This window comes from Cervus elaphus, chromosome 22 (assembly GCF_910594005.1).
Source record: "Cervus elaphus chromosome 22, mCerEla1.1, whole genome shotgun sequence".
In the NCBI taxonomy this organism is placed as follows: domain Eukaryota; kingdom Metazoa; phylum Chordata; class Mammalia; order Artiodactyla; family Cervidae; genus Cervus; species Cervus elaphus.
Genome location: NC_057836.1, coordinates 51,558,486 through 51,586,354, shown reverse-complemented (window position 1 = coordinate 51,586,354; position 27,869 = coordinate 51,558,486). Strand labels below are relative to the sequence as shown.

Sequence of the window (27,869 nt, the reverse complement as noted above, 5' to 3'; positions counted from 1 at the left end):
CAAAGAAATGTAAAAGTACTCAATGATACAGATATTTGAAAGTATTGCTATCTAAACCATGGGGTCGCAAAAAGTTGGACACAGCTTAGTGACTGAACAACAATAACAATCTAAATATTGGTGAAATTTATACCTTATGTATACCTATGGAATTGTAAACTGGTAACTCTGGAAAGCTATTAGAAGGTATATTTGCAAAGTAAATGGCAATATACTTCAAAATATATTACTACTTTCTGGGAATCACTCCAAGGAACTAATCAAAATAGTGAAAAACTATAACTATTAGGTGTTCATTGCATTGTTTATGATAGAAAAAAATAGAAAAAGAAAGGAAGCAAACTAAATGATCTTCCAAACAACATAACTAAGAGGGTAAAAGTACAGTCACTGATGGCAAGCGATATATATATATATATATATGTATATATATATATATAAAAAAACAAAGTTATGGGCTTCTGCTTCCAGCCATGATAAATAACAGGGACATGACTTACCTACCCCTCTTCAAAAAATTAGAAAACTGGACAAAATATATGAATTGCTATTTTCAGATATCATACATCAGGCAGTACAAAGTGTGTGATCCTAGAGAGAAGTAAACTAGGAGTTATTATCATAAAAAGTAGACTTCACAACAAGAGTCACTAGTAATAGAAAGTGACATTACATAATGACAAAGTAGTCCACGAAGAAAGCATAATAATCCTAAGTGTGCACGCACCTAACAAAAGAGTTTCAAAAAAAACAAAGCAAAACTGGTAGAAATGACAGGAGAAATAGACAAATACAAGTTAGAGATTTTAAAACTCATCTCTTAAGTAATCGATAGTTTAAGTAGTCAGATAATCAGCAAAGACGTAGAAGATCTAAAAAACACTATCAAGCAAATTGGTTTTGAACATTTCACCCAAAAGCAGCAGAATACAGATTCTTCTCGCATGCACATAGAACAATCACCAAAATGAACCACCTTCTAGGCCAAAGTTCAGCAACCTGCAGCCTAAAGGCTAAGGCCTACCTGTTCCCTGTTTTTATAAAGAACATTTTACCGGAACTCAGCCACTTTCACCTATAGTGAGTATTTAATATTACAAGAGCAGAGCTGAGTAGTCATGATAGAGATTATTTGGCCCACAAAGCCTGAAATATTTTCTATCTGGCCTTTTAAGTAATAGGTTTGCTGAAGTCCATCCTAGGTCATAAACCATCCTAGGTCATAAACCAATACTCTAACAAATCTTAAAGAACTAAAATCACATAAATTCTGTTCTCTAACCCCAATGGAATTAAATTTGAAATTGACAACAGAAAGATACCTGAAAATTGGCAAATTTTGGAAATTAAATAATACATTTCTAAATAACTCATGAGTCAAAGAGAAAAGCAAAAAAAAAAAAAAAAAAAACAACACAGCGATTGGTGACAGAAAAGAGACCATTAGTTGCCTGGTGGAGGGTGGGGAGAAAATAACTGGGAAGGGAACTCTACGGCACCTGGAATGTTTTCTATCATAATCAAAGTGGTAGTTAGGTGTAGGCATTCATCAAAACTTACCAACTGACCTCTTAAAATGGGTGCATTTTATATAAATTAGACCAAAAATAGAGCTGATTCCTTAAAAATCTGAGAACTAGGACTTCCCTGGTGGTCCAGCAGCTAAGACTTCATCTTTCCAGTGCAGGTGGCCCAAGTTTGATTCCTGGTCAGGGAACTAAGATCCCTGTGGTATGGCCAAGTAATAATATTAATAATAACTCCACAACTGCTAATAAAGAACCTTTCCAGTTTTTGTAGAAATAGAGGATTAATGGGGACAGGAGTGGGGAGGTGGACAGAAGTAGAAGAAGTTATCTTGGAATGGAAAGATAAAAGTAGGATATGATTTTTTATTTTACTTTAAAACAATGTAAACAAAAAAAATTAACTACAAACTTTTCATTATTACTATAAGGTGCAAAACCCTTATCACATGTCACAGATAGACAGTAGCCATAAAAACAATACATTAAAAACCAAACGTGCTGCTCGATTTAAAAAGGATGACCAATAATACCTACTGCGGAGCACAGGGAACCCTGTTCGGTGCTACCTGGCGGGCGGTGTGGGTGGGGAGCCTAGGGGAGAATGGACACGTGTATATGTATGACCGAGTCCCTTCGCAGTCCATTTGAAACTGTCACATCATTGTTAATTGGTTACACCTCAATGCAAAATAAAAAAGTTAAAAAAAATTTAAATAGCAAACAGCATTGAATAAATTCTATTAGATACATTCCTCTTTTTATGGAAAAGGTAGACTAATATGTGCTTATTAGAGAGCTATTTAAGACAAACTTGTACCAAGCTGACTTTCTCTTGGCATAATCAGGAAGACTAAAACAGAACTGAAAGAGCCCAACAACTGCGCCAGAGAACCAAAGCTATTTACTATCTGTCCCTTGCCTACTTGATAGCAGCAAGTGGCATTACAGTGGCACCTTCCACACTGTTGGGGATACAGAGGTTGAGTGTGGGCTCTGGAGTGACATAAACTCCCCCAAGATCTCACTCTGATGGTAGCTCTTGCAGCTGTGAGTCTGAAAACATTGACCAAATCCGATATAGCAGGATTAAATGAGACTGCATAATAGGCACCTAATAAACATTTTTTTTAAATTTGTTTTAACACCGCAAAGATGAACTTATTAAGAAACCACATTCCCTAGTAAGGGCTTGAGGACTCCTGCTCCAGGGCCCTAGATAAACATTACTGCCCTGGGTGTCCTGTTGATCCTGAGGCCTAGTGTCTAGCTTTTCCTTCCACTCTATGAACTGCGTCACCATCATTTCAATAAATTCCCTGTTCTTATTTCCAAAAAGAAATGAAGAGCCAAAGAGGGAGGGAGAGAGAGAATGGAGGAAGGAAGGAAGGAACAGCCTTCCCAACAGATTTCTTAAGCAAATTATCACTGTTTAGTTTGCATTTTAGAATCTGCAAGGTATATATATATAAAGTCCTCAATCAATGTTTGCTATTCCTACTGCTGTTGTCAGTGTTAACATTACCTCTACAGCAAATGTTTGACTTCAAATTTTGTGATAAAGTAACCTCAAAGTAGTATTGCTCTATTTATCACTGCAATTTAGAACTAGAAGTTATGAGACTATTTACAAACTGGTGAAAATTTCCTCTGCTTTTTTTTTTCCCAGAAATTTCTCTTGATATGCTTAGGCTTAGAAATTTCTATATATAAATAACATGCCCCCACCCCCACCCTTCATGGTCACAACATCTAACTTTAGTAATTTTAGTTTGACAGCCCCAAGCTGTACTTTTTCTTTTTTAAAGCTTTTTATTCTTAAAACATAATTTGGTGGGAATGTAAACTGGCATAGCTTTCCTAGAGTGTAATTTATCAGTATCAAAACCCTTTAAACACAACTCATTTATTTTTATCAAGCATTTCAATTTTAAGAATTTATTCTATTTGTCTATAAGGATTTAATTTCAATTTAATTTTTCTCACTAAGTTGTGGCAGACTTTTTGTGACCCCTTTAAAAATGGATGCTTAATCTTAGTTAAGGAGGTCTCCCCCATTCCTGCCATGTACCCACAGCCTTTCTTATTTTCTCCTAAGCTGGATTTCTTTTTTATATGGTATAAGATAGGAGTCAACTTTATTTTTCTTTACATGGATAATCAGTCAAGGTCAGCATCATTTATAAAACAAACCATCATTTCTCCTCTAAACTGAAACATCTCTTTTATCATGTATTAAATTGAAACAATCTATCTCTGGATTCTCTCTTTACCTACATTGTCCTGTTTGTCTATTCAAACATGTAGTAGATACGCATCATCCTTTTTCATTGTGCAGCATCTGAATCCCCTTCCTATTTGGGGGGAAATCCCCACTTCTGGCTCTTGCCCTCCCCCCACCCCCCTTTCATGAGCCCATTACTCACAAAAGAAGCTGAAGATGCCAGCTAGAATCTTTCTCAGCTTCTCTTGCAGCTAGGGTATGGTAACAGCCAGCTTCTAACACGGCCCCAGTGATTTCTGACTCCTGGTATTTACCTCTTCATGTAATCGCCTCTCTCACTAAGTAGAGTTGGTTGAAATGACGGTGTGTGATTTCTGAGGTTGGTTATGAGTTATCACAGCTCCTGCCTTGTTTCTGATATGGATCACTCACTCTGGGGAAAGCCAGCTACCATACTGTGAGCTCACTCAAGTAGCCCAAGGGAGAGGTCCAAGCGGTGAGGAACTGACACCTCAGGTAAATACCATCCTGACTGCAGCTTCATGAGACCCAGAATCAGGACTACCAAGCTAAGCACTCCTACATTCCCCACTACAGATACTGTGCAAGATAATACATGCTTATTTCTTTTTTTTTTTTTTTTTATTAGTTGGAGGCTAATTACTTCACAACATTTCAGTGGGTTTTGTCATACATTGACATGCTTATTTCTTTAACCTACAGTTTTGGGGTAATTTGCTACACAGCAATAATACCCTATAGGGTATGGCACCAGACTCAACTTCTCCATTCGTTTTATATTCTTCAATAAGATTTTACAGTTTTCTTCATGTTGGAGCTAATGTCTTTCAAGTTTATTCCTAAGTATTTTATGGTTTTGGTCTCTAATATGAATGAAAGTGTTAGAATTTCCATTTCTGTGTTTTCTGCAAGATTAGGGTAAGTCTATTGATGCTTATATATTTGTTATAGTCAATGATTTTTTTCCCCCTCGCTAGAGCCTATTGAATTTTCGGATAAGCAATCATTTCACCAGTGAGAAGGAATTTTAAAGTGAAAGACCACAACTGTTCTAAAATTAATGTTGACTGCGGTGCTCCTCTGTCCATGGGATTCTCCAGGCAAGAATACTGGAGTGGGCTGCCATCCCGACCCAGGAATTGAACCCAGGTCTCCCGCATTGCAGGCAGATGTTTTACCGACTGAACTATGCAGGAAGCCCCACTTCATTTTTTTGTCTCAGACACTTTTACACAGTGTGGGACAATACTGACAACTGGGGGATCTCTGTCTGGTTCCTGCTTCCTACTGAGATGGGTTTTAGTGTTCTTTGTTTTGGGTTTTTTGTTGTTCTTTAAATTAATAGTTGCTATTACGGTTTTTTGGATTCAGGTATAATTTACATATGACAAAATTCACTCTTTTCAAAGTTTACAGTTTGATGAGTTCCAATCACCACAAAAATCAAGATCAAGAGCATTTTCATCACCACACCTCAAAATTCCCTCACATTCTTTTGCATTCTCTTATATCTTTGCTTCAGTTTAAATAAGACGCATGCACTGATGATGTTAATATTTCTTCCAGTTCTGCAGAGACCATATCTATATTGCTTTCCCTTATCCTGCCAGCACTTTGCATAATCCTAGGCACATACCAGGTTTCCAACACCGCTGAATTAATAAATGAAAGCGTGAACCAAAAAATGAACCAAGAAATTCACCCTGGAGCTCAGCTCCACACGTCAGTGCTCTCAGATGCCAACTGCTATCCTGTCGTCATCTCCCCAGTCTGCATTCTCCCTGACTCAGCACTAGATGACCCCTGTCAACCAGGTGAGCCATCCATTGTTCCTAATGACACCCCTGTGTGTGTCTGGTTTTTCTCTCCCAAGCTCCATCGCAAAGGAAGGTGCTATCTAGTGGAGTTAACTGTGTTCAACAAAAAGCTTAACAGTAACAATAACAAAAACAACAATGGTAGCCTTTCCAGTAGTCTTCCTGGACACTGTCAAAAGGGAAAAACTAAAATTAGGAAGGAAAGGACCCAGATCCAAAGGTCATGAGCTTAATAAGAATCTGAAGTGTAAGTTCTGGAGAAGTTAGGCCAAGATAGGACCTGAGGATCAATCATGGGTCAAGTGGCAGAAGAGGTGGAGACCACAGGGGAGAAACAGAGGCTGGAAACAGGGTAAGCTGCCCGTCCCTTGGACAGGGTGCACAGCCATGAATCACGTCTTAAAGGGATAGACTTGAGCCTGACAACAACCAACCGTCTTTCTCTGCCAGTCTGTCTTGTGTTCCGCCTGTTTTGCGCAGTCATCATTTGCAGAACCGTGTGCCCACAAGCAATGCATCTATTTTGGAGGGCCCATCTCACTCTCAGTTTCCCCCAGGTGCAGCACAAGTGACCGGCCACTGACCAGTTAAGATGGAGTTTGCAAAATTTCAGAACTGGTTGCTTACTTGTTCAGAACTAGAGAAATGTTATGAAATGCAGAAAAGTCAAGGCACTCATCTTTTTCTAAAAACAAAAAATAAACGAGTTGAAACTCACAAAAACGCAAATATTGAGATTTCTGAATGTAATTCCTACCCTAGTATACCCTTAAAAAAAAAAAACAGACGCAAGCACAGAAGCATGACCAAAGCTTTGTAAGCTAAACTTTTCTTACTAACAACAAAGACAGGTAATTTAGGCAGATGTAAATGAAGCACCACCACAATGGGTAAGTGCTGACCACAGATTTAAGACCGGCAAACCTAAATAGGGGAAGTTATAAATAAATACGATAGCCTGTCATTGAAAACGTGCCTTCAGGAATTCGGATGATTACCTGAAAACAAATTTGAAGTTCAGTTACCCTGTAGGAAGCAGTAAGGAAAGCAGTGTTTTTGTCAGAAACTGGGGTGCGAGTCAGGGTGGGGGTTATGTACAGACTAGGTTAAAGAGACAGAGAAAATATTTTCCAGGGCGCAAGCTTAGGGTGAGGGACTTCCCTCACGCGAAAGACACCTGGTCTTTCTGTACTTCTACGAAGTGACAAAGCTGTACTCCCTCTCCCATCTGCAGCCCCACAGGTTTTGCTTTCAAAGATCTGCAGGTGTATCCTCCTGCACGTCAAACTGAAAGCGTGTCTTCCTTTTGTGCTAGACTGGACTTTACTACCATGCTCTCCACCTGACTTACAGCAGGGACTCTGGGACCACCGGGTCACCGCCTTTGAACTTCATGAGGGAGTCGGGGCTTCAAAGTTGCTCGCCATTTCCCTCAAGGGAAGGTGGAGGGAGCCCCGCTACTCTCTTCTGGAAATCGAATCTGGAGGCCTGGGATTCCGGCCGTGAAAGAAGCGGACGCAACAGGGATTCCGGCTGCCCAAGTGACGGACGGGAAGGCAGATTCGGAAAAGGCTAGCGCACGAGGCCAGGCTGGGGCCAGACTCAGAGAGGCCGCCCCCCAGAACACGGGGGTCTCGGCCAAGGCCTTGGGGGCTTTCTAGGCCCGCTTCTAAAGGATGTACACTGGAGAGTCTGGAGTACGTACAGACCTCTACCGCAATGGGAGCGAGGGGTAAATCCAAAACACGCAGCGGAGAGCTCCCGCAAAGACACGCTGGGAAGACAGGCAAAAGGAAGAGCCAAACTACGCAGCTGATCAAAGACTACGATTCCCAGCATGTGCTACGGAGTTTCCTCTTTAGTACGTTGCATGCTGGGAATTGTAGTTCAACATCACTCGCAGCGAAAAGGGCTTCGGGGGATTTTCCACCTCTCACGTGTGTCTCTTTACCGAGAAGCACTGCCAAATAGAAAGGTGACTGCGAAAAGTCCCTCTGGAATCATTCCCAACGTGACCCCACGCGTGGGCACGGAAAAGGTGGAGAACTCGTTGCCATGGCTACCGCTTCCCCTAGTCACGGAATAAACGCTCTCTAGGATCCGGAAGTGGTTCCGCGCGACCTCTCCACAAGTGGGGATGAGTTCTGTGCTGACGTTCATTGGACGGTTTCCCTTAGAGGCCAGAACAACCCAAGCAAAGGGGCGGTCCCAAGTGAGAGGGGCCCGCGGAACCATTTGATTGGAGAAAGGGGGCCTGCACTGACCAATCGGGAGGAGCCACGCTTCGGGCATCGGGCACCGCACCTGGACAGCTCCGATTGGTGAACTGTGGTCCCCCCCACGAGCCCCCATTGGGTACAGCGGGTGCGTGGTGCGGCACGATTGGTGGGTTCGTGTTTCCCGTCCCCCGCCCGCGAGAAGTGGGGGTGAAAAGCGGCCGGACCCGCTTGGGGGGTAGTGGGCGGATCGCGCGGCTTGAGGTGTGAGCCTCGGAACTCCGGCGTAGGGGGGGCGGAGGCGGCTCCTGAGATCAAAGGGGACTTGAGACTCACCGGCCGTGTGCCATGAGGGCCTTGTGGGTGCTGGGCCTCTGTTGCGTCCTGCTGACCTTCGGTGAGTGATCCTGGAGGAGCGGGCACCCCGGGACGCCCCCCCCTCCTCAAGCGCGGCCTCTTCTCGAAGGTTCTGGGGGCGTTGAGCCTGGGAGGGGGGGATAAGTGGGTAGGGTTTGGGCCGATGGGGTGTCCATCGTTCTTCCTAGAAAGAGGTTCGGGGGGTTTCCTTTACTGTCACCTTCTGGAAGCATAAAAGGGGACCGGAGTCTTTTAAATCCCTTAAGATCTGGTATGCGCTCCTAGCAGCCTCAGCTTCCTCGGGGTGGAGCCTCCCTCGGGCTCGCGCCCCCCAAGAGCATCGCTTATGCCTTTTCCGGAGGACTTTTGTAAGACACCGCAACCTTTGATCATCAGAGTTTGAGGGCACCCCCACCCCGCCCCTAGTCTCCTCGCCAACGCGAGTTTCCTTTCTTAGCTGCTGGGCTGTGGAGCGTGGGGCCCTAGGGCAGCAGACCGGCAGTGTCAGCGGTTTGATTCACTTTTACTCTAGCTTCTTAAGGTCCTAAAATCTCTTATCATTTCTTCCCTTTCTCAGGCCCCTGGGGCCAATTTCAGTTCTCCTCGCTAGAGGTTTCACAAATCCTTTTTGCCTTCTGACCTGTGATATTGAAGGCCTAAGTTTTGGCATGGTCAGTTTGTAGGCCTTGCTCGGCCTGCGCGCAACACGTGTGAATGCAGAAAGGACCTGGTATCAAGTCGGCTAAACAGTGTTTATAAAGAATGCCCGGGCTACCCTTTTAGAGGTGATGGACGCCTCCGTATTTAAAAATCTCCTGGGGGACCTCAGTGTCTGAACTGAAATAAGAAATGTGTCGACTTGGGTTTACATCGGTTATTTAAACCAGTGGATCCATTCTTCCATCGTCCGCTCCAATATTTACCAAGTGAATTTTGCAACCCCTACCCTGGCCCTGTTCCATCTTGCTACTTCATGAGAAGTACATGAAACAACGATGTGTGAGAGTTTTCTGATGTTAAATCTTCCTTCAGGGTCAGCGCGGGCTGACGATGAAGTGGATGTGGACGGGACAGTGGAAGAAGATCTGGGTAAAAGTAGAGAAGGCTCAAGGACAGATGATGAAGTAGTACAGAGGTTTGTGTTTTTCTGAACCTATACATATAACCCCTTGGGAACCTGGAAGGCAATAGCTTCTTTGTATGTATCTCTTCTCTGAAGGCCCAGAAGTACTCTGAATTTAAATAGGTGAAAAATAAAGGGGTAGCAACTGTGTGAGTACATAGTATCTCCTGACTTTGCCCCTAAGAATGACTGGTCAGAATAAGATGAATTCCCTTGAAAACTATTTTGATAACTATTTCAGAATACTAGCACGATAGACTTACTAAGATCTTAGAAAAGACTTTGGTTTTATACTCAGTGTGTACACTTTGTAATTAAAAAGATTTATGTCTGTTGAGCAGTGTTTTCATTCAGCCTTTTAGGACTTAAAACTTTGTAGACCCTTAGAAGCCAGTTTCCCTGGCATGTGTCCCATGTGAGGGAAGAGAAATGTGTGTGACTTTGCTTTATAGTAGAGGAAAGTTGGGTTTACTTTTCTGACAATTTTAAGCATAGAGTATTTCCAGCTTGGTATTAAAAGTAACTTATCACTGTGAAAAAATAATAGTGAGATGGTAGATTGGTAATATAAAGGTTTCCTTTTTACCCTTTCAACCCTTAAGACCATTGGGCTTTCATTGCAGATGCTTTTTTTTTGGAGGGAACTAAGTAATGCAGTATTAGTTGATCAAATTTTTTTCCTCAGAGAGGAAGAAGCTATTCAGTTGGATGGATTAAATGCATCCCAAATAAGAGAACTTAGAGAGAAATCAGAAAAGTTTGCCTTCCAAGCTGAAGTTAACAGAATGATGAAACTCATCATCAATTCATTGTATAAAAATAAAGAGGTAAGTAGCCGTGGTTATGATAATGTTATTTTGTTTCTGTATGGTAGCTAACTTGATGACTTTCACAGTTAATGTGCCTTGTTGCTGTTTAGTTGTGTAGTCCCTAAGCCATGTCTGACTCTTTGTGACCCCATGGACTGTAGCCTACCAGGCTCTTCTGTCCATGGGATTTCCCAGGCAAAAATACTGGAGTGGGTTGCCATTTCCTTCAGGGAATCTTCCTGACCCAGGCAGGAATCAAACCTGTAACTCCTGCCTTGGAGGCAGATTTCTTTACCACTGAACCACCAGGGAAGCCAATAGTTAATATGCTTACATAATAGTAATTCCAAGTAAATAGTTGTCAAAGTTTAAAGACCCAGCATGTGCACGAATGGCTATTTAGATACCTATTTGTATTTGTGGGAAGGGGGAGAGACATTTTCCCTTCTTTCTCCCTTTCCCCTCCAGTTGTGTTCGTGGCCTGCTGAATAGTTGTGAGTCTTAAGTACATTCGTACAAACTGAGCCTCAGGTATTGAATACATTAAGGTCACTAAGAAGGGAAATAGAGTAGTTACTACTCTGACCAGTTCAAGTGTTCCATTTAGTTGTTCCAGTCCTTTGTGTAAAGAACTGTATCTCCTTTTACCAAGAGAGTAAAGCCACCCTTGTACCGTAATAAGTCTAGTCCTTAAAGAGAGTTTTTTCAGAGTACAGAGGAGAAATAAAATGAATTTGACGTTAAGTTTGATGTCGTGTATTTTGAAGCTAATCGAAGTGTGTATTAAATCTGGCTTCCATTTAGATTTTCCTGCGAGAACTCATTTCAAATGCTTCTGATGCTTTAGATAAGATAAGACTAATATCACTGACTGATGAAAATGCTCTTGCTGGAAATGAGGAGTTGACGGTTAAAATTAAGGTAAGCTTTGAACAATTTTAAAGTAGAAAGAACTCTTAGAGATAGGGAATCCATTGTCAGTCAAGGTAGACTAGGTTAGGGGCAATAACAGTTAACTACCAAGTGTCAGGGACTTAAATCAGGGGTCAGTCAAATATGGCCCCTGGGCCAAATCCGACCTACTGCCTGTTTTTATAGATAAAGTTGTACTGGAACATAGCCATGCCCATTTGTGAATTATCTGTGACTGCTTTTGACAGAGACCATACGGCCTACAAAGCCTAAAATACTCTGGTCCTTTTCCAGAAAAAGTTTGCCAACCCCTGGCTTAAGTCATTAATCACAGGCTGCCTTGGGGCCTCTGCTTTGCATCATCCTCACTCTAGGACCCAGGCTGATGGAGCTCCTGCCATCTGGAGTGTAGCTGGTTGCCATGGTGCAAAGGAAGCTTGGAGGGTCTCACACCAGTTAAAGGCTCCAGCCTGAAAGCCATGTTTCTGACTCCCACTTGCAACTCATTAGCCAGAACTTGTCACATGGCCTCAACCAACTATCAGTGAGGGAAATATATTCCTGTAATATTTCTGGAAAGCAGAGAGCTGGGAATATTTAGTGAAGAACATTGATCCCCACAGATTACAAAGACAGAAGTTATTTAAGTTTCAGATCCTTTTATCTTCTATCAACGAAATAGAAAAAACATAAAATTTTATTTTTCTTGATTTTTTTTTCCCCTTAAATAACTTGTTCTGTTTAAGTCTGTCTCTGCCCGTTGACATTTAGACTGATCCTTGCCCTCTTACATTGATCGATACTTTATCAAATACGCTGAACTTAAAATTCTTCTCTGTAAAGAAAGATGTTTGTACTTACGATGTGTGCTTTTTGAAAAGACCATAAAATACTATCTGAGGAGGGAAGGAGTTCAGCTTTCCTTCTGTATGGGAATTGATGTGCTGCAAAGCTGATAGCTTCTCTGTGTACAGCTGGGTATTCCCTTTCCATATCATGAGGATTAAGCGAGTATAATTGTCTTGTTGTCTTGGCTTTAGTGTGACAAGGAGAAGAACCTGCTCCATGTCACAGACACTGGTGTCGGAATGACCCGGGAGGAGTTGGTGAAAAACCTTGGCACCATAGCCAAGTCCGGGACAAGCGAGTTTTTGAACAAAATGACTGAGGCACAAGAAGATGGCCAGTCAACATCGGAACTGATCGGTCAGTTTGGTGTTGGTTTCTATTCTGCCTTCCTTGTGGCAGATAAAGTTATTGTCACGTCGAAGCACAACAACGATACCCAACACATCTGGGAGTCGGACTCCAGTGACTTTTCTGTAATCGCCGACCCCAGAGGGAACACTCTCGGACGGGGAACAACCATTACGTGAGTACCACTCACTCTGATGAGAATTCATAGCCATAGCCAGGCTCTTGACTCTCCAATTCTGGCTCTCTGAGCCAGTGGCCTATTCTGGGCCTTAATTTCTTTGCCTGTAAAAATGAGGGATGTGAAACCAGTTCTCATCACGTTAAGTATTTTGAGACCTTGCTAAGGACCGGACCCAGAGTCATGGTGGCTGCTGTCAGTGGAGGGCATCAGGTAGGAAGGGTTAGCTCTTCCGACTGAAGGCGCGTCAGAGGCCTCACAGACAGGTGGCTTGTCCAGGGTTTCCAGGGAAGCAGGACTCAGAAAAGTGATGGCAGTCTGTGAGGCACTGTGGATAAGGGCATGGCGGTACAGTGTGTTCACAACATTCAAGGAATGAATTTCAGGCGATGGCAGTTACTCATTGAAATGGTGATGAAGTTTTTAAAGTTTTCTGAAGGTGGTGTGGAGGATGGCAGGGCCGGTTGAGAAGAGACTCAGTAACCTGGGTTAACGGTTACGTTGAACATATTCAAGATTGTAACTAGGGTTGGGGCCGGGCCGGAGAGAAGAGGTACAGAAAAAGGACTTAAAAGAGAGTTATGAAAGTTCTTTGGAAGAAAATGTCTCACTGGAGGACAGTTAGATCTTGCCTGGGGGCTCAGATGGTAAAGAATCTGCCTGCAGTGCCGAGACCTTTGTTCCGTCCCTGGGTTGGGAAGATCCCCTGGAGAGGGAATGGTTACCCACTTCAGTATTCTTGCCTGGAGAATCCCATGGACCAAGGAGCCAGGCAGGCTACAGTCCATGGGGTTGCAAAGAGTCAGACATGACTGAGGGTAGTTACAAGTCATCGAATTTGAAGTGGAATTTAAGTCGCCACCTTTGTGTGGGGGCTGCATTGAGTCGCAAGGGCTTCTCATTGTGGCGCGCAGGCTCCCAGCACAGGGGCTCAGTGGAGGCCATGCCTGGGCTTCTTTCGTTGCAGTGCGTGGGCTCTCTAGTTACTGGTTGCCCCAAGGCATGTGGGATCTGATCTGAGCTCCCAGCCAGGGTTCAGTCCCGCATCCCCTGCAGTAGAAGCTTGGGGTCTTAATCACTGGACCTCCAGGGAAATCCCAAGCCAGTAACTATTGTTGGTATAAACAAGACAGATCTTAGGCCCCGAATCTCCCGGAGCTTGCAGCACTGTGAAGTGTGAAGCAGACAGGAGACAGGACAGCTTTCTTGCTTTTGTTTTTTCCCCCCAGCATAGAGATAAAGAAATTCCAATCTAGAAGTCAGTTGACTTACCCAGTTCTGCCAAGTGAAAATGTGCCCACAGCCCTGCTTTTTCCTTTTTTTTTTTCTTAATTCAGTTTAAAATTTTCTCATTACTGATTTTTAAATATGCAAGTATGAAACAAACATACATCTTATCATTTCAACAGATTTTTTTCATCCCAGAAAACATTTTTTGCCTTCACTGTCACAAATTTTCCTTTAATAAAAACTAGACAACTGCATTTTAGTATTTTTACTAATTTTTCATTCTAAACTTACCTTTCCCTACCTTTGTTATTAACATTCACATATCCTGATCTCTTTAGGAGGCATCACTGATAGTTATACCCAAGTGTCCTCTCTGTTAGGTGGTAGGAGAATACAGGCAAATCACTTCTCTTAACTAGAAAGACAGAAAATGATGTCCCAAGAGGTTGTTCGTGTCTCGTGTTGCTAAGAAACAGGTGAGATGTCTAGATAGAAGTTCCGTACGAGCAAACATTTTGTTGAGACTCCATTCCCAGTGCCTAATGTGTGACTGGCAGATAGTTGTATGAGTGGATAAGGGTCATCAGGACGGTTTTCATGAAGTGGTATGGGTGGTTGGTCAGCGAATGAAACCTTACACAGGTTCTCCTTTCTTTCGGCCTCCCCACCAGTTCACAGCGGATACTCGTTTGAATGTCTGTTAACTGCTAGAGTTGAGGGCTACAGTGGGGAATAAGACAGTGGCTGTCCCTCCTTTCACATGGCTCATTCAACTAGGAAAGAACATGAAATAATTTCAGAATGGCAAATGGCCAGAAAAGAAGCTAAGGGACAACCTCCTTATCAGAAGGTGTTTCTGAAATGGTTTTGAGTTCGGTTCAGACGTTCTAGGCAGCAAGCACTGCATGTTGGACACTTTCAGAGGCACATTGGAAGAACTGAAAGTCTAGAATGGCCAAAGGGAAAAGAGCAAAGGCAAGGAAGTGGAAGGTCTTGCCCTACCTACATAGGGCACTTCTTCATCTTAATAGGCAGTTACTTAATAGGGCAGTTACTTCATCTTAATATTGGGCCAGTAAAGTAGAAGCTGTCAGACAATTGTTTCCTCCCTACTCCTGTTCTTACCCCTAATGAGCCACCGCTTATGAGAGATTTAGTGAAGAATAAATGAGATCATGAAATCAGCATCTTGTAAATGCTAACATAAAATGGCTTCTGCCCCTCCTCCTATCATGAAGGGAGTATTCTACATTTCTCCCTAAAGCTAGTCACTGCTTCTCATCTGTTGTCTCACGCCATCTCCTCAGAGATGAAAGAATTAAATTACTATTGCATCTTTTAAAGTCAGTCTTTCCTGAACACCTTCCTCTTTGCCATCAAAGAGTAAACCTGTTGAAGTCTCTCTGGGAGAAGGAGGGGCAGGCAGGTGATGCACCTTCCGCTGTCAAGCACGCACTCTCTCTTTTTCTTTCCCGTCTACTGTTGGGCGTTTCGAAAAAGCATACTTGTCTTAGCTGCTACTTCACCTTTTGTTCCCCCATCAGCCCACCGTATTTTGACTTTATCCACTACTTTTCCATTGAGATAAATTATCAGTATTCCTTGTTGCTAAATCCAGTGGATTCAGGCTTATTTTAGTTGCTGTGATCCCCAGCAATAGCTTCTCTTTTTTTTTTTTTTTTTTTTTGGAGTTTTTCTTTTGTGTTTTCTACAGAATTTGCATTTTACTGCTCACTCCTTAAAACAATCCACTCAATACCTAGCATCATTTTTTAAAAATTTCCTTTGCCTGTTTCTTAATTGCTGATAGTCTCCTTTCTTCAGAAGTTCTGTTTCAGCCTCTGTGTCCTGGGTCCATCACACAGTCTTAACCACTGGTGTGGATTCAGGCTCCAGCTCCTTCTTGGGGTTCTCTAATCTATATTCTTAGCCCAGATCAGGAGTCAGCAGACTTTTAATTAAAGAGTCAGCTAGTAAATATTTTAAGCTCTTGAACTATAGAATCTGTGACATGTCCGAACTCTCCTATCAATAGTTTGAAAGCAGCCATAGCCAGTATATGATGAGGTTGTGTCCTGATGAAATTTCTTGTGAGTGGCAACCAGAGTTTGCCAACCCCTGGTCTATATCTTGCTACTGGGTTCTAGGCTTGTATGTCTAATTGCCTCTTGAATACCTGACTAAGATGTCTACTCATCAGCTTCAATTTGCATCCAAAACTGATGCAATTGGTACCAACCTGGGATCACTACTATGTATGCTCCAAGACCAGAGGTGTGGTCCCCTCCCTAGGCTGTGTCGTCATGTACTGTGTACTTGGTGGAAATTCCTCCTAAACTATACACTTTTTGAGGCAAGGAGGGGACCATGGACACAACATTTTCCATTTTTATTGGGAGCACAAACATCAAGATATGGGCTCCCCACTGTGTCTGAGAGTATGATGTGGCTGTTCTTTTTGGTGGCGGGAGATGTTTGCAGAAAGGGTGGTAAGGAAGAAGAGAAAGCAGTGCTAGTTTTGGTACTGTAACGATCTCAGTCAGCGCTGTTCCTGATGGAACTTTCTATGGTAGACATGGGCTTTCACTGCTCTGTCCAGTGTGGCCGCTACCTGCTACATGTGACTGTTGACTTGGAATGTGGTGATATAACTAAAGAACTGACTTTAACTGTTACGACTATAACTATTTAAAACTGACTATAACTGACTTTTAACTATTAACAAAGAGTCACATGTAACAGGTGGGTGGCTCCTGTTTTGTCTAGTGCAAATATAAACTAGTTCAGATGAATGTTTCAGCTATTATTTTAAAATAAATTTATTTATTTATCTTTGACTGTGCTGGGTCTTTGTTGTTGCACAGGCTTTTCTGTTTTGCGGAGAACAGGGGCTGCTCTCTAGTCATGGTGCGTGGGCAGGAGATGGGCTCCAGGCAGTGGGCGCAGTGGTTGCGGCGCCCGGGCTCTAGCGCACAGGGTCAGTAGCAGTGATGCACAGGCTGAGTTGTTCCACAGCACGTGGGGTCCTCCTGGGTCAGGGATCAAAACCAGGACTCTTGCATTGGCAGGTGAATTCTTTACTGCTGAGCTGTCAGAGATGCCCACTAGCTTTTTCTTAAGGAACATGTTTTTATTAGGGGTTAACTGTCTACAGTGGGAGAAGGCAATGGCAACCCACTCCAGGACTCTTGCCTGGAAAATCCCATGGATGGAGGAGCCTGGTGGGCTGCAGTCCATGGGGTCGCTAAGAGTTGGACACAACTGAGTGACTTCACTTTCACTTTTTACTTCCATGCATTGGAGAAGGAAATGGCAACCCACTCCAGTGTTCTTGCCTGGAGAATCCCAGGGACGGGGGAGCCTGGTGGGCTGCCGTCTATGGGGTCGCACAGTCGAACACGACTGAAGCGACGTAGCAGCAGCAACTGTTTACAGTATGCAATCAGTTGATTTCTAGGGAAGCTGGCAGAGTGTGTATGATTCTACTTTTCTCCAGAATATTGCAGAGATTTCCCACCTTCAGCTAGCTTAAGATTTCTGTTCTTCAAATGAAAAAAATCCAGCACATTGAGGAGATTAGAAACCTTTTCATTTTTTGCTTATAATGAATGTTTTCCACTTGAGGGAGTGCAAGAAAGATTCTTTGTTTTACCATACCCATATTTGGTATATTTAACTCACAAACCTTTATTGGTGATAAGAGTTCTTAACGTGAATAATGGGGACTTTGTGGGTTATGCACAGTTGGCTATTATAGTCAAATGAATATTTACACAAATTTATAACACAATGACGTGTCTCTGTCTTATTTTCCTTGCAGCCTTGTTTTAAAAGAAGAAGCATCTGATTACCTTGAATTGGATACAATTAAAAACCTCGTGAAAAAATATTCACAGTTCATAAACTTTCCTATTTATGTATGGAGCAGCAAGGTAAATTTATATAAATAAAGTTTATATATGTATATTACCTTGGACATATTTAAATATTTAACACATAACGCATGAAGGTTAAATGTGGTTCTTCCAACGTACGATACTCGGTATTTTCTTACTGAAGACTATTTTTTTGAGCTGTAATTTTGTTTCATATCTTACTGATAAAATCAAGAATTACGAAACATAAGCTTAACCATCATTCTATTTTCTACATAAACAGACTGAAACGGTTGAGGAACCTGCCGAAGAAGAGGAAGCAGCAAAAGAAGATAAAGAGGAATCTGATGATGAAGCTGCAGTAGAAGAAGAAGAAGATGAAAAGAAACCAAAAACTAAAAAAGTAAGCCCTGTTCATCCTCCTACGTAAAGTATCGTTTAGCTTATAAGGTACCAGATTCCTAGAAAAAGGGGTAAGATTTCTTGTTGCAGGAGAGGGGATTGTTTTGGAGGAGGGTGGTCGAAAGATACAGACTTCCAGTTATAAATGAGCACTAGGGATGTAAGATACAGGAGCCAGCGCTGCTCTGTGATACATAGAAAAGCTGTTACAGAGTCTTAATTCCTGACAGTTCTCATTATAAGGAGATTTTTTCTTTTGGTCCATTTCTTAAAATTGTTTATTCTTTTATTCTCATCTATATGAGATGATGGAGGTTAGCTTACTGTGGTCATCATTTTCACAATATGTGTAAACCTTTATGTTGTACACCTGCAACTCGTATAGTAATTATCGCAGTTGTATCTCTATAAAACCAAGGCAGGGGAGGGGAGAGAACAAAGGTAGAAAATATTTTTTAGATTATGTTAGAAAAAACACAGAAACCCAGATATGCACAGACTGATTTAAGCTTCAGTTCTTCATAGTTTTGTCTTTTGAAGGAGTCCGCAGGCCCAGCTTTTAAAATCAAAGCTGTTTGTGTGTGTTTTCTCTCCCTAGAAAGTTTTAAGTAGCAAACACAGATCATTTTTATGAATAGTTCTCTGACTTCTATATATTTCCCAGGACTGGTGGCTTATGATAAGTTTTGAATTTTAAAATCTTAAAATCTTTTTGCATCTTCTTTTGGCACATAGATATAAACTATTAAAATAATTTTCTGGTCTGCTCAGGTAGCTGAGTAGCTAGTAGTAATAGTGAATTTTGAGAAATATATAAGATGTTGGATTTCTGTAAGTCATGAAATAGAAATACATAATATGTATGTATATCCTTCCAACCTCAAAACATATATTCAAGAAATAACATTTTAGCTAGTTAAAAATAACTGAAGAAAATCTTAATTGGATTGTTACCAATTATTACGATAACCATTTGCCTTTGTTGTATTAAATATCAGTCTTAAATATTTAGAGAGATACTTTAAAAAAAAATTTTTTTTTTTTTTATTTTAAATATTTATTTGGCTGTTCCGGGTCTCAGTTGTGGAGCCCAGGCCTAGTTGCTTCATGGCATGTGGGATCTTCCCAGACCAGGGATCGAACCAGTGTCCCTTGAATTGCAAGGCAGATCCTTAACCACTGGACCATCAGAGAAGCCCTTTAAAAAATTTTTGATCCATTTGGCAGGAACCATATTACAATAGAGATACCCTATATTAATATTTTGAAATGTTCTAAAGCTGTGGTTATTGTAGTGTAACTATTGATACCGTTGATGTAACTGTTAGCAGAAACTAATCGAAACTAATCAAATACTGTAACTTCAGGTTGAAAAAACTGTCTGGGATTGGGAACTGATGAATGATATCAAACCCATATGGCAGAGACCATCTAAAGAAGTAGAGGAAGATGAATACAAGGCTTTCTACAAATCATTTTCAAAGGTAAATGTTATTTTAGAATAATGTGATAAGAAAACCTCACTATCTCAAAAATAGGTTTAAAAACAGGTTTATAACTATTTCAGCACAACCAGTTTCCTTTTTAATTCTGTGTATTCTATATTATGCATTAAAAACTTTACTCTGAGACGGAATCTGTAGGCTTCACTAGATCACCAAGGGTCTATGCTACAAAAAAGATTAAGAATCGCCTATGTCAGTAGATGCTTGATTTTCGCTACAGAAGCTGTAAGGCATAAAATCATGCTATTGAATGGCTTTTACTACCATCCTTTTTAAAGGCTTGTTTACAACGTCTTATTTTGAGGCCATGCCTAGAAATGATGACTAAATCTGTTGCCTTGCCTTTTTTTTTCTTTTACCGATCATTTTTTATAACTCTTAGAAAAACTAGCTTTGACTAAGATGGTTTCAAGCTTATGTTTTCTCAAATAGCATTTTGTACAATTAGAACAATTGAATGAACTGTGTCCATCATGCAGTCTTAACCACTGTTGTGGATTCAGGCTCCAGCTCCTTCTCTGGGTTCTCTAATCTATATTTTTAGCCTAGATCAGGAGTCAGCAGACCTTTAATTAAAGGGTCACCTAGTAAATATTTTAAGCTCATGAACTACAGGATCTGTGACATGTCAGAACTCTCTTATCAATAGTTTGAAAGCAGCCAGACAGTACATGATGAGGTTGTGTCCTGATGAAATTTCTTGTGAGTGGCAACCAGAGTTTGCCAACCGCTGGTCTATATCTCGATACTTGACTCTGATCGTCTTTGTTCTTTATTCTTTATTCCATCTGCTGATTTGTTACTTAACCTTTGTTTCCCTTACGTTAACATCCAACTACCCTTTAAGCTTTACCTGTAAAAACTTTCCCTTGGTTCTGCCTCCTTTTTCATTCTTGTGTACCCTAAAATCCTAGGGTATATAGAGGTACTTTCATCTTAACAGCTATATTAGAAATATGTGAGCAATGTGTGATTTTAAGTCTTTTAGAGGCTACATTAAAAAAAAAATTGAAACAGGCCAAGTTAACTTTTAGTAGTATGTATCTTTTTAACCCCGTATATCCAATAGTATTTCAACAGGTAATTGATACAAAAAATTGGTCCTTTTTGGTTTTTTTGTTTGGGTTTTTTTGTGGGCTGTTGGTGCTACGTTATCAAAGTCTGGTGTATGTCTTACACTGACCAACACATCTCAGTGCGGACTAGCTACATTTCAGGTGCTCAGTATGGATAAAGCAGGAATTTTCTGTCCTTACATACCTCTTTGATGCACTGCTGCAGTCCAAGTTTCTTGGAGGAAATCTGTTGCTGAGTACTTTTTTAGTTGAAGAGTACGTACACTCATGAAATGTCTTACGTCATTTTGTCACTTAGACAGGATGGTGGTTTTCCTGCCCTATCCTCTTACGTGTGTAGAACCTAGACGCAGCCATCCTTCCCAGGGGTAGGCAGTAGGGAAACGTTATTGACAGCCACATCAGAATAGCCGTGTCCAGCCAGTTAGAAGTGCAGTCTTAACTGTTTCTTCTTCCCTCTTTGCCTTCCTCCCCGCTTCACTCTTTTGGAAAGGGAACTTTTTTGTTAGTTGACTGTTAAACCGCATGTGTACCACACCATATATTGCTTAGCCTTTGCACTGCCTTTTCCTTGTGCCTTTTGAATGACCAAGATACCAACTCTCTAGGAAAGCGATGACCCCATGGCATATATCCACTTTACTGCTGAAGGGGAAGTTACCTTCAAGTCAATTTTATTCGTACCCACATCTGCCCCACGTGGTCTGTTTGATGAATATGGATCCAAGAAGAGCGATTACATTAAGGTGAGTTTTAAATAGTATAAACTGAGTTTAAAATTTGGAAGTATGATTTCCAGAAAGTGACCTTTGTTTTTTTGGTTTCCACTTCAGCTGTATGTGCGCCGAGTATTCATCACAGACGACTTCCATGACATGATGCCCAAGTACCTGAATTTTGTCAAGGGTGTTGTAAGTATCTGGAAGTTATTAGGGGAAGAGGGGAGTAGAGTGGGGGTCTGAAAGTGGGGTTTTTTTGTTGGTTGGTTGGTTGGTTTTGTTTTTCTCTGATGTTTGTATTGCTCACTGAACTTTTGCTGTCTGCAGGTGGACTCGGATGATCTCCCCTTGAATGTTTCCCGTGAGACTCTTCAGCAACATAAACTGCTTAAGGTGAGTGCCTTAAAAATGTTCAAACATAGAAGTTGAAAGAGCCGGTCCAGTGAGCACCCTCATATATGTACTACCTGGTCTAAAGTTAGAATATAAACATGAAAGCAATCTTGTAACTGTTGCCAGTGACAACTTAAGTTTCCATTCAGTCTGACACAGGAATACTTGGCCATTCCCTGCCCCCCCCCCCCCTTGATAAGTACCAGTGTCTTTGTATCCTTTCCCACTACCTTACATAGTGTCGGTTCTCAAAAGTTTGTGATGAAGTTCTCTAATGAGTTACTCTGTCATTTTGTTTAGGTTATTAGAAAGAAGCTTGTCCGTAAAACTCTGGACATGATCAAGAAGATTGCTGATGAGAAATACAATGACACTTTTTGGAAAGAATTTGGTACCAACATCAAGCTTGGCGTGATAGAAGATCACTCAAATCGGACACGTCTTGCCAAACTTCTTAGATTCCAGTCTTCTCATCATCCAAGTGACATTACTAGTCTAGACCAGTATGTGGAAAGAATGAAGGAAAAGCAGGACAAAATCTACTTCATGGCTGGGGCCAGCAGGAAAGAGGTGAGAGAACTTCAACTGGTCTGCTATATAGCTGGGGACTGATTTATAGCCAACTCTTGAGAGAGAAAAAAAGGAAAATTTGTAAACTGAAATAGTTCTGAGACCTGGTCAGTCACTGACGAGAAAAAGTCATTTGTATTCTCTGCACCTCTTAATTCCCCACCCATAAAACGGGATTGCTGGTACTCTAGAAACATACCTGCTTGGAGGAAGAAAAGATACTAAGGCTAAACTGGAAATTTGTGTTATTTCTCTCAATTTTGTAGGCCGAATCTTCCCCCTTTGTTGAGCGACTTCTGAAAAAGGGCTATGAAGTGATTTATCTCACAGAACCTGTGGACGAATACTGCATTCAGGCTCTTCCCGAGTTCGATGGGAAGAGGTTCCAGAATGTTGCCAAGGAAGGAGTGAAGTTTGATGAAAGTGAGAAAAGTAAGGAGAGTCGTGAAGCAGTTGAGAAAGAATTTGAGCCTCTGCTAAACTGGATGAAAGATAAAGCCCTCAAGGACAAGGTATTCTGGAAATTAGAAACACTGAAAATTTTAGCATCTGTGTTTTAAAAAATTGTTAGCAAATTAAACTTTGTAACTGGTTACTTTGTAGTCATTAAAAGTTATACAGAACACTTAATATTGTAGTTACATTATTGGGAGGACAAGCTTAAAACTGATGAATTGAAGAATTACAGGGATATGTGATTATTCTGTATGTAGGTACTTTTTTTTTTCTTTGTAACTGGAAGTTTTTCATAATTTAATATTGTTTTTACAATAGCTTAAATTTTTACAGGTTAAACTTAAGTTGTATATGTTTTTGGAAGTTGGTATTTAAGTATTTCTGATTAAGAAATTCAGTTATGAAATGACAGTTTTCCTAAGAATCTGAATGAGAGGTACTTTTCTGATCTGCCTGTTTGTGATCTTAAGTGATGAGTCCTTAAGGAGTTGAAATGCAATTACTTGATGACCTTAACTATTGATATTTAGAAATAACTAACTTGCACCTTCTCCTCCAAAGATCGAGAAGGCTGTGGTGTCTCAGCGCCTGACGGAGTCCCCGTGTGCTCTCGTAGCCAGCCAGTACGGGTGGTCTGGCAACATGGAGAGGATCATGAAAGCCCAGGCATACCAGACAGGCAAGGACATCTCAACCAAGTAAGCATCCTCAGGGAGGCCCTGCCGGGGTGTAAGCTCTCGCTCAGCCTCCTCCTAGAAGATGACACAGCTTCTACACAAAGAACTGATGGGTTTTAAGTGTCTACCGCTTTCCATTATAGAAAAGTTGACAAAATGATTAGATTACTAAAGAAAAGGTCTTGCACTTATGACTTATATTTAGTATTTTATATACAGATGGAAATTTTCTTAATCTGTTATACATAATGTGTTTCAGCATTAGATTTTCTGCTTGGCCTAGTATCTGGACTGCCTTTACATTTTCAGATAATAGTTAAAGATGAAGTTAATGACAGTTACATTTCTTGAAGAAGTGAAGTGAAGTCACTCAGTCATGTCTGATTCTTTGCAACCCCATGGAGGACCAGGCTCCTCGGTCCATGGGATTTTCCAGGCAAGAATACTGGAGTGGGTTGCCGTTTCCTTCTCCAGGGGGTCTTCCTGACCCAGGGATTGAACCCGGGTCTCCCGCATTGTAGGCAGACGCTTTACCATCTGAGCTACCAGGGAAGCCCATTATATTTCTTAAATGAGTTAAATCCTTTTTAATTACCCCTTCTACCCCCAAGTGGTATTCTACACTAAATACAGGGTAGAGGATGCACAACCAGCAATTGAACTCAAGGACCAAGTACTGGAGGTACACTAGGTCTTTGGTACCCTTTATTTTCAAGAAATATGTATTTCAGGTTTATATTTGAACGTAACAACAATAGTTTTGAAAATGACTTCTTCCTTGCTTTTATGCTCTCTTCTACCTGGACTATCTTCTTACTAGCTACCTACTGTCACACTTTTTTCCCCCAAGCCTAGCTTAAGGATTCTTCTCCTAAGTATAGTTTCCATTGTCACAATCCCTAAACTCCATTTAAAATATACTTATATTTCATAATTAGCATGGCTCACCAGTGTATAATATTTATAAAATCAAATGCCAAAGTGCTGTTTTATTTGTCTTGTACCTTGACTAGATTGTAAATGTCAGGTGGAAAATGGGTTTCTGCTTATGTTCCATTGCAACAGTACAGTAGCCATTTAAGTCCGTCTTTTCAGTCATTTATTAACAGGATGGTACCTTCTATCCAACGAACACTTGAGCACCTACTGTGTCTATATGCTGATGCTCTACAGTAGACATCACTGCTGTCTTTTGCAGTGTTCAGACTAGTCAGGATTGAGAAGTCAAGGCAGAATTCTGTAAGCCCTGTGTGTATGATAGGCATGCTAAGATGGAGGGAGAAGGGTTCCTTCCTGTCCTCAACCTGCAACTGTAGGAAGGAGAGCAGTCATGGAGGACAGGTAGGACGCGAACAATGATGGAGGTATAGCATTGCAGCCGGGCCTAGTGAAAAGACGCCATTTTTCTTAGAACCATATTGGTTGAGGCCTCACGGAGAAGGTGTTACTTGAGCAGCACTCAGAGCCTGTTCTGTTCCGGAACTTTGGGGAGACACAGCTGCAATTAGATAGTGAATACATTAAAAGGAGATGAACAGGACATTTAATCAGTTCATCCACTCAGCAAAGGCACTTTGGATTCATTAGTAAATAAAGTAGTTATTTACTGTACTATTTGATCTAACCATGCACACTGCCCTTTAAAAGGGAGAGCGTGATTTAACAATATATAAGCATGTCTTGATTTTTAAAAGGTTATCTGTAATTATGTAAGTTATACTAGAATATGGGAAATGTATGGACCTTCAAATTTGATATATTTGTTAACGTTCATTTTTAACCTGTAACAGTTATTATGCCAGCCAGAAGAAAACATTTGAAATTAACCCCAGACACCCACTGATCAGAGACATGCTTCGAAGAGTTAAGGTGAGTGATATCACGGCCTTAATCCTTTGTCTTTTAATTTGACTTCTTTGAACCCTTTAGTATTAATAAAGTGTGTGACTCCTTCCATTTCAGGAAGATGAAGATGACAAAACTGTTTCAGATCTTGCTGTGGTTTTGTTTGAAACAGCAACACTGCGGTCAGGATATCTTTTACCAGACACTAAAGCATATGGAGACAGAATAGAAAGAATGCTTCGCCTCAGCTTAAACATCGACCCTGATGCAAAGGTTTGATGTAACTTACTGAATGTTTGAGTCCCGGTATCAGGCACTGTGCTAAAAATGAATGAGAAATTTCCCCTTTCACATCCATTTTCTTTTCTTGCCTGTCTCCCTTTGTTAGCTTGACTGTTAACTCTAACTATAGGGTTTCCTCTATAGTTTCGTAGTTAACAGAATTAACCAAAGGGAATTAATGATCTTGCACATTTAAATGAGCAAAATGAACACAGGGCCAAGGTGTTTGATGCATGAATGGGCTCATCAGTGTTGCCCTCAGGTTGAAGAGGAGCCCGAAGAAGAACCAGAAGAAACAACAGAGGACGCCGCAGAAGACACCGAGCAAGATGAAGAGGAGGAGATGGATGCAGGAGCGGATGAGGAAGAACCAGAAACAGCAGAGGTAGAGCAGACCAGGGGGGACTTGGATGTTTAATTCCTGAAAGTCAGAACTATTGTCAACGTCAAGAAATACGCATCTAATGTCAAATTCAAAAGCTGGAACAAATCACTTTTTTATTTAAAGTGTGTATTTCGATCCTCCCCATGGCCTTTACTTCCTTAGTTTAGCCATCCATCCTTTCTATTTTTAAACGGGGTAGGAGCCCAGGGAGGCAGGGGCTGGCAGCTGCAACTTTAACCTTTTTACTGGCTGTGCTGGGTTTTTGCTGCTGTGGACTTTCTCTAGCCGTGGGGAGCGGCACTTGCTCTGCTCATGGCGGTGGCGCCTCTCGTGGTGGGGCAGGGGCTTCAGTAGTTGCGGCACGTGCGCTCAGTAGCTGGGGCTTCCGGGCTCCGAAGCCCAGACTCAGCAGTTGTTGCTCAGCTGCTCTGGCAGGTGGGATACTCCCAGCGCAGGAATCAAACCCGCGTCTCCTGCACTGGCCAGTGGATTCTCTATCCCTGAGCCACCAGGGACGCCCTCGCCATCCATCCTCGAGGTGCTTTTAAGCAGATTACTCCTTAGCCCGTGGTGCTTCTGTGTTCTTTGCCACTTGCTTCTGCCCTACAGTAACATTAACCTATTTTAAATTTTTGATTGTTCAGTGACTATTGATCTTATTGGGTTCTAGGTTATTTTGCAGATTAGCAAGCTGAGATTCTAGACTATAGATCAGATGATGGAAATAGGAAACATTTCCATTTTTTCCATACATGAACTTTTGGTGAGCAAAGGTTTGTTGTGCTAGTTTTTAATGTATTCTAATTTTTCTGTTTTCACAGAAATCCACAGCTGAAAAAGATGAACTGTAAATTATACTCTAACCATTTGGATCCTGTGTGGAGAGGGAATGTGAAGTTTATTTCTTTTGGGAGAGACTTGTTTTGGATGTGTCCCCCACCCCCATGCCCCCAGCCCCCTTCTCCTCTGCACTGTAAAATGTTGGGATTGTGGGTCACAGGAAGAAGTGGGTTTTTTAGTTGAATTTTTTTTAACATTCCTCATGAATGTAAATTTGTACTATTTAACTGACTATTCTTGGTGTAAAATCTTGTCATGTGTATAAAAATAAAAAAGATCCCAAATACCCAGTGTCTTGTCTTTTTATAATTCATTGTATACAGCTCCCTGATACTTGATTTTTCTTCCAGTTTTTTGGTGATATACAGCATAATGTCTTTACTTACGTACATCAGGAAACGATACAAGTAGTGAACATCCAGCATCTCATATAGATATAAAATACAGTATTTCTTAGATCCTGTGTCCTGGGTTTTCTTCTTAGAAAAGTAATGCATACTTAACTAAAGAAAAGTGGCTTTTAAAATTATTCTTAAAAATCACTTATAGAAAGAAGGGACATACTCTTTACAGAATTCCAAATAGTACATGTAGATGCTCCCCCTTCCAGGAAGTGGAGCTTAATCCTCCTTTCCTTTTTGAACGTGGGCTGGATTTAATGACTGTCTTCTAGAGTGTGGGAAGCAGGAAGCAGTAAGTTTAGAGCAGAGACCCTTGGCAGATGCTACCATAATAACCAAGTGATCAAGGTTCATATCAGCCAGTGATGTCATGTACCCCCTGACATGTGAAGGAGGGTACTTCACCCCTGGTATTCTTCAAAAACTCAACCTAACCTAGAATATGTGAACAGTACTCCTCCAAATTTTTTAAGGTCAAAACCAAGGAAAGAAGCCTCACAGGAGGAGACTAAGGAGACATGGCAACTAAATGTCAACAGTTGCCTGGATGGATGAAAGCTGGGGAAATACCGAATCAGACATAGTTCATTGGTTCCTCAGCTCTGGCACGTGTGGTCTGTACCATGGTCATGTTACATGAGGGCGTTCACGGAAATGGAAAGGGATTTGGGAACTGGGCTGTCTTGGCAGTTTTCCTGTAAATCTAAACTTACTCCAAAAGAATCCAAACCCTAATCCTATTAATAGTACTTTTCAAATTTAGAGAAATACTAACCTCTCACTAAGCACACATGGTCAATGTCACTTTTATTAGAGCTAGTTTATAATCCGCT

The 27,869-nt window shown here is 41.3% G+C and overlaps 2 protein-coding genes across 5 annotated transcripts in view; one reads left to right on the top strand and one right to left on the bottom strand.

Moving 5' to 3' along the window:
- Window positions 1–7,404, bottom strand: part of LOC122680384 (putative tetratricopeptide repeat protein 41) — an 85,432-nt gene extending 78,028 nt beyond the window's left edge. For all 4 annotated transcript variants that reach the window (XR_006336689.1, XR_006336690.1, XM_043881699.1 and 1 more), the window contains exon 1: window positions 6,940–7,404. The gene's annotated coding sequence lies outside the window, so the exon portion shown is untranslated. The remainder of the gene's footprint in view (window positions 1–6,939) is intronic.
- A 617-nt stretch (window positions 7,405–8,021) lies between these two features.
- HSP90B1 (heat shock protein 90 beta family member 1) lies at window positions 8,022–26,921 on the top strand. Its single transcript, XM_043881598.1, has 18 exons — window positions 8,022–8,201; window positions 9,194–9,296; window positions 9,970–10,111; window positions 10,898–11,014; window positions 12,046–12,377; window positions 17,431–17,542; window positions 17,769–17,888; window positions 19,255–19,371; window positions 21,077–21,214; window positions 21,302–21,379; window positions 21,515–21,580; window positions 21,881–22,150; window positions 22,417–22,662; window positions 23,168–23,304; window positions 25,074–25,152; window positions 25,246–25,401; window positions 25,673–25,795; window positions 26,617–26,921. The coding sequence occupies exons 1-18, from the start codon at window positions 8,153–8,155 to the stop codon at window positions 26,644–26,646; spliced, it is 2,415 nt and encodes an 804-aa protein (XP_043737533.1). The 5' UTR covers window positions 8,022–8,152; the 3' UTR covers window positions 26,647–26,921.
- Window positions 26,922–27,869: the final 948 nt, after the last annotated feature.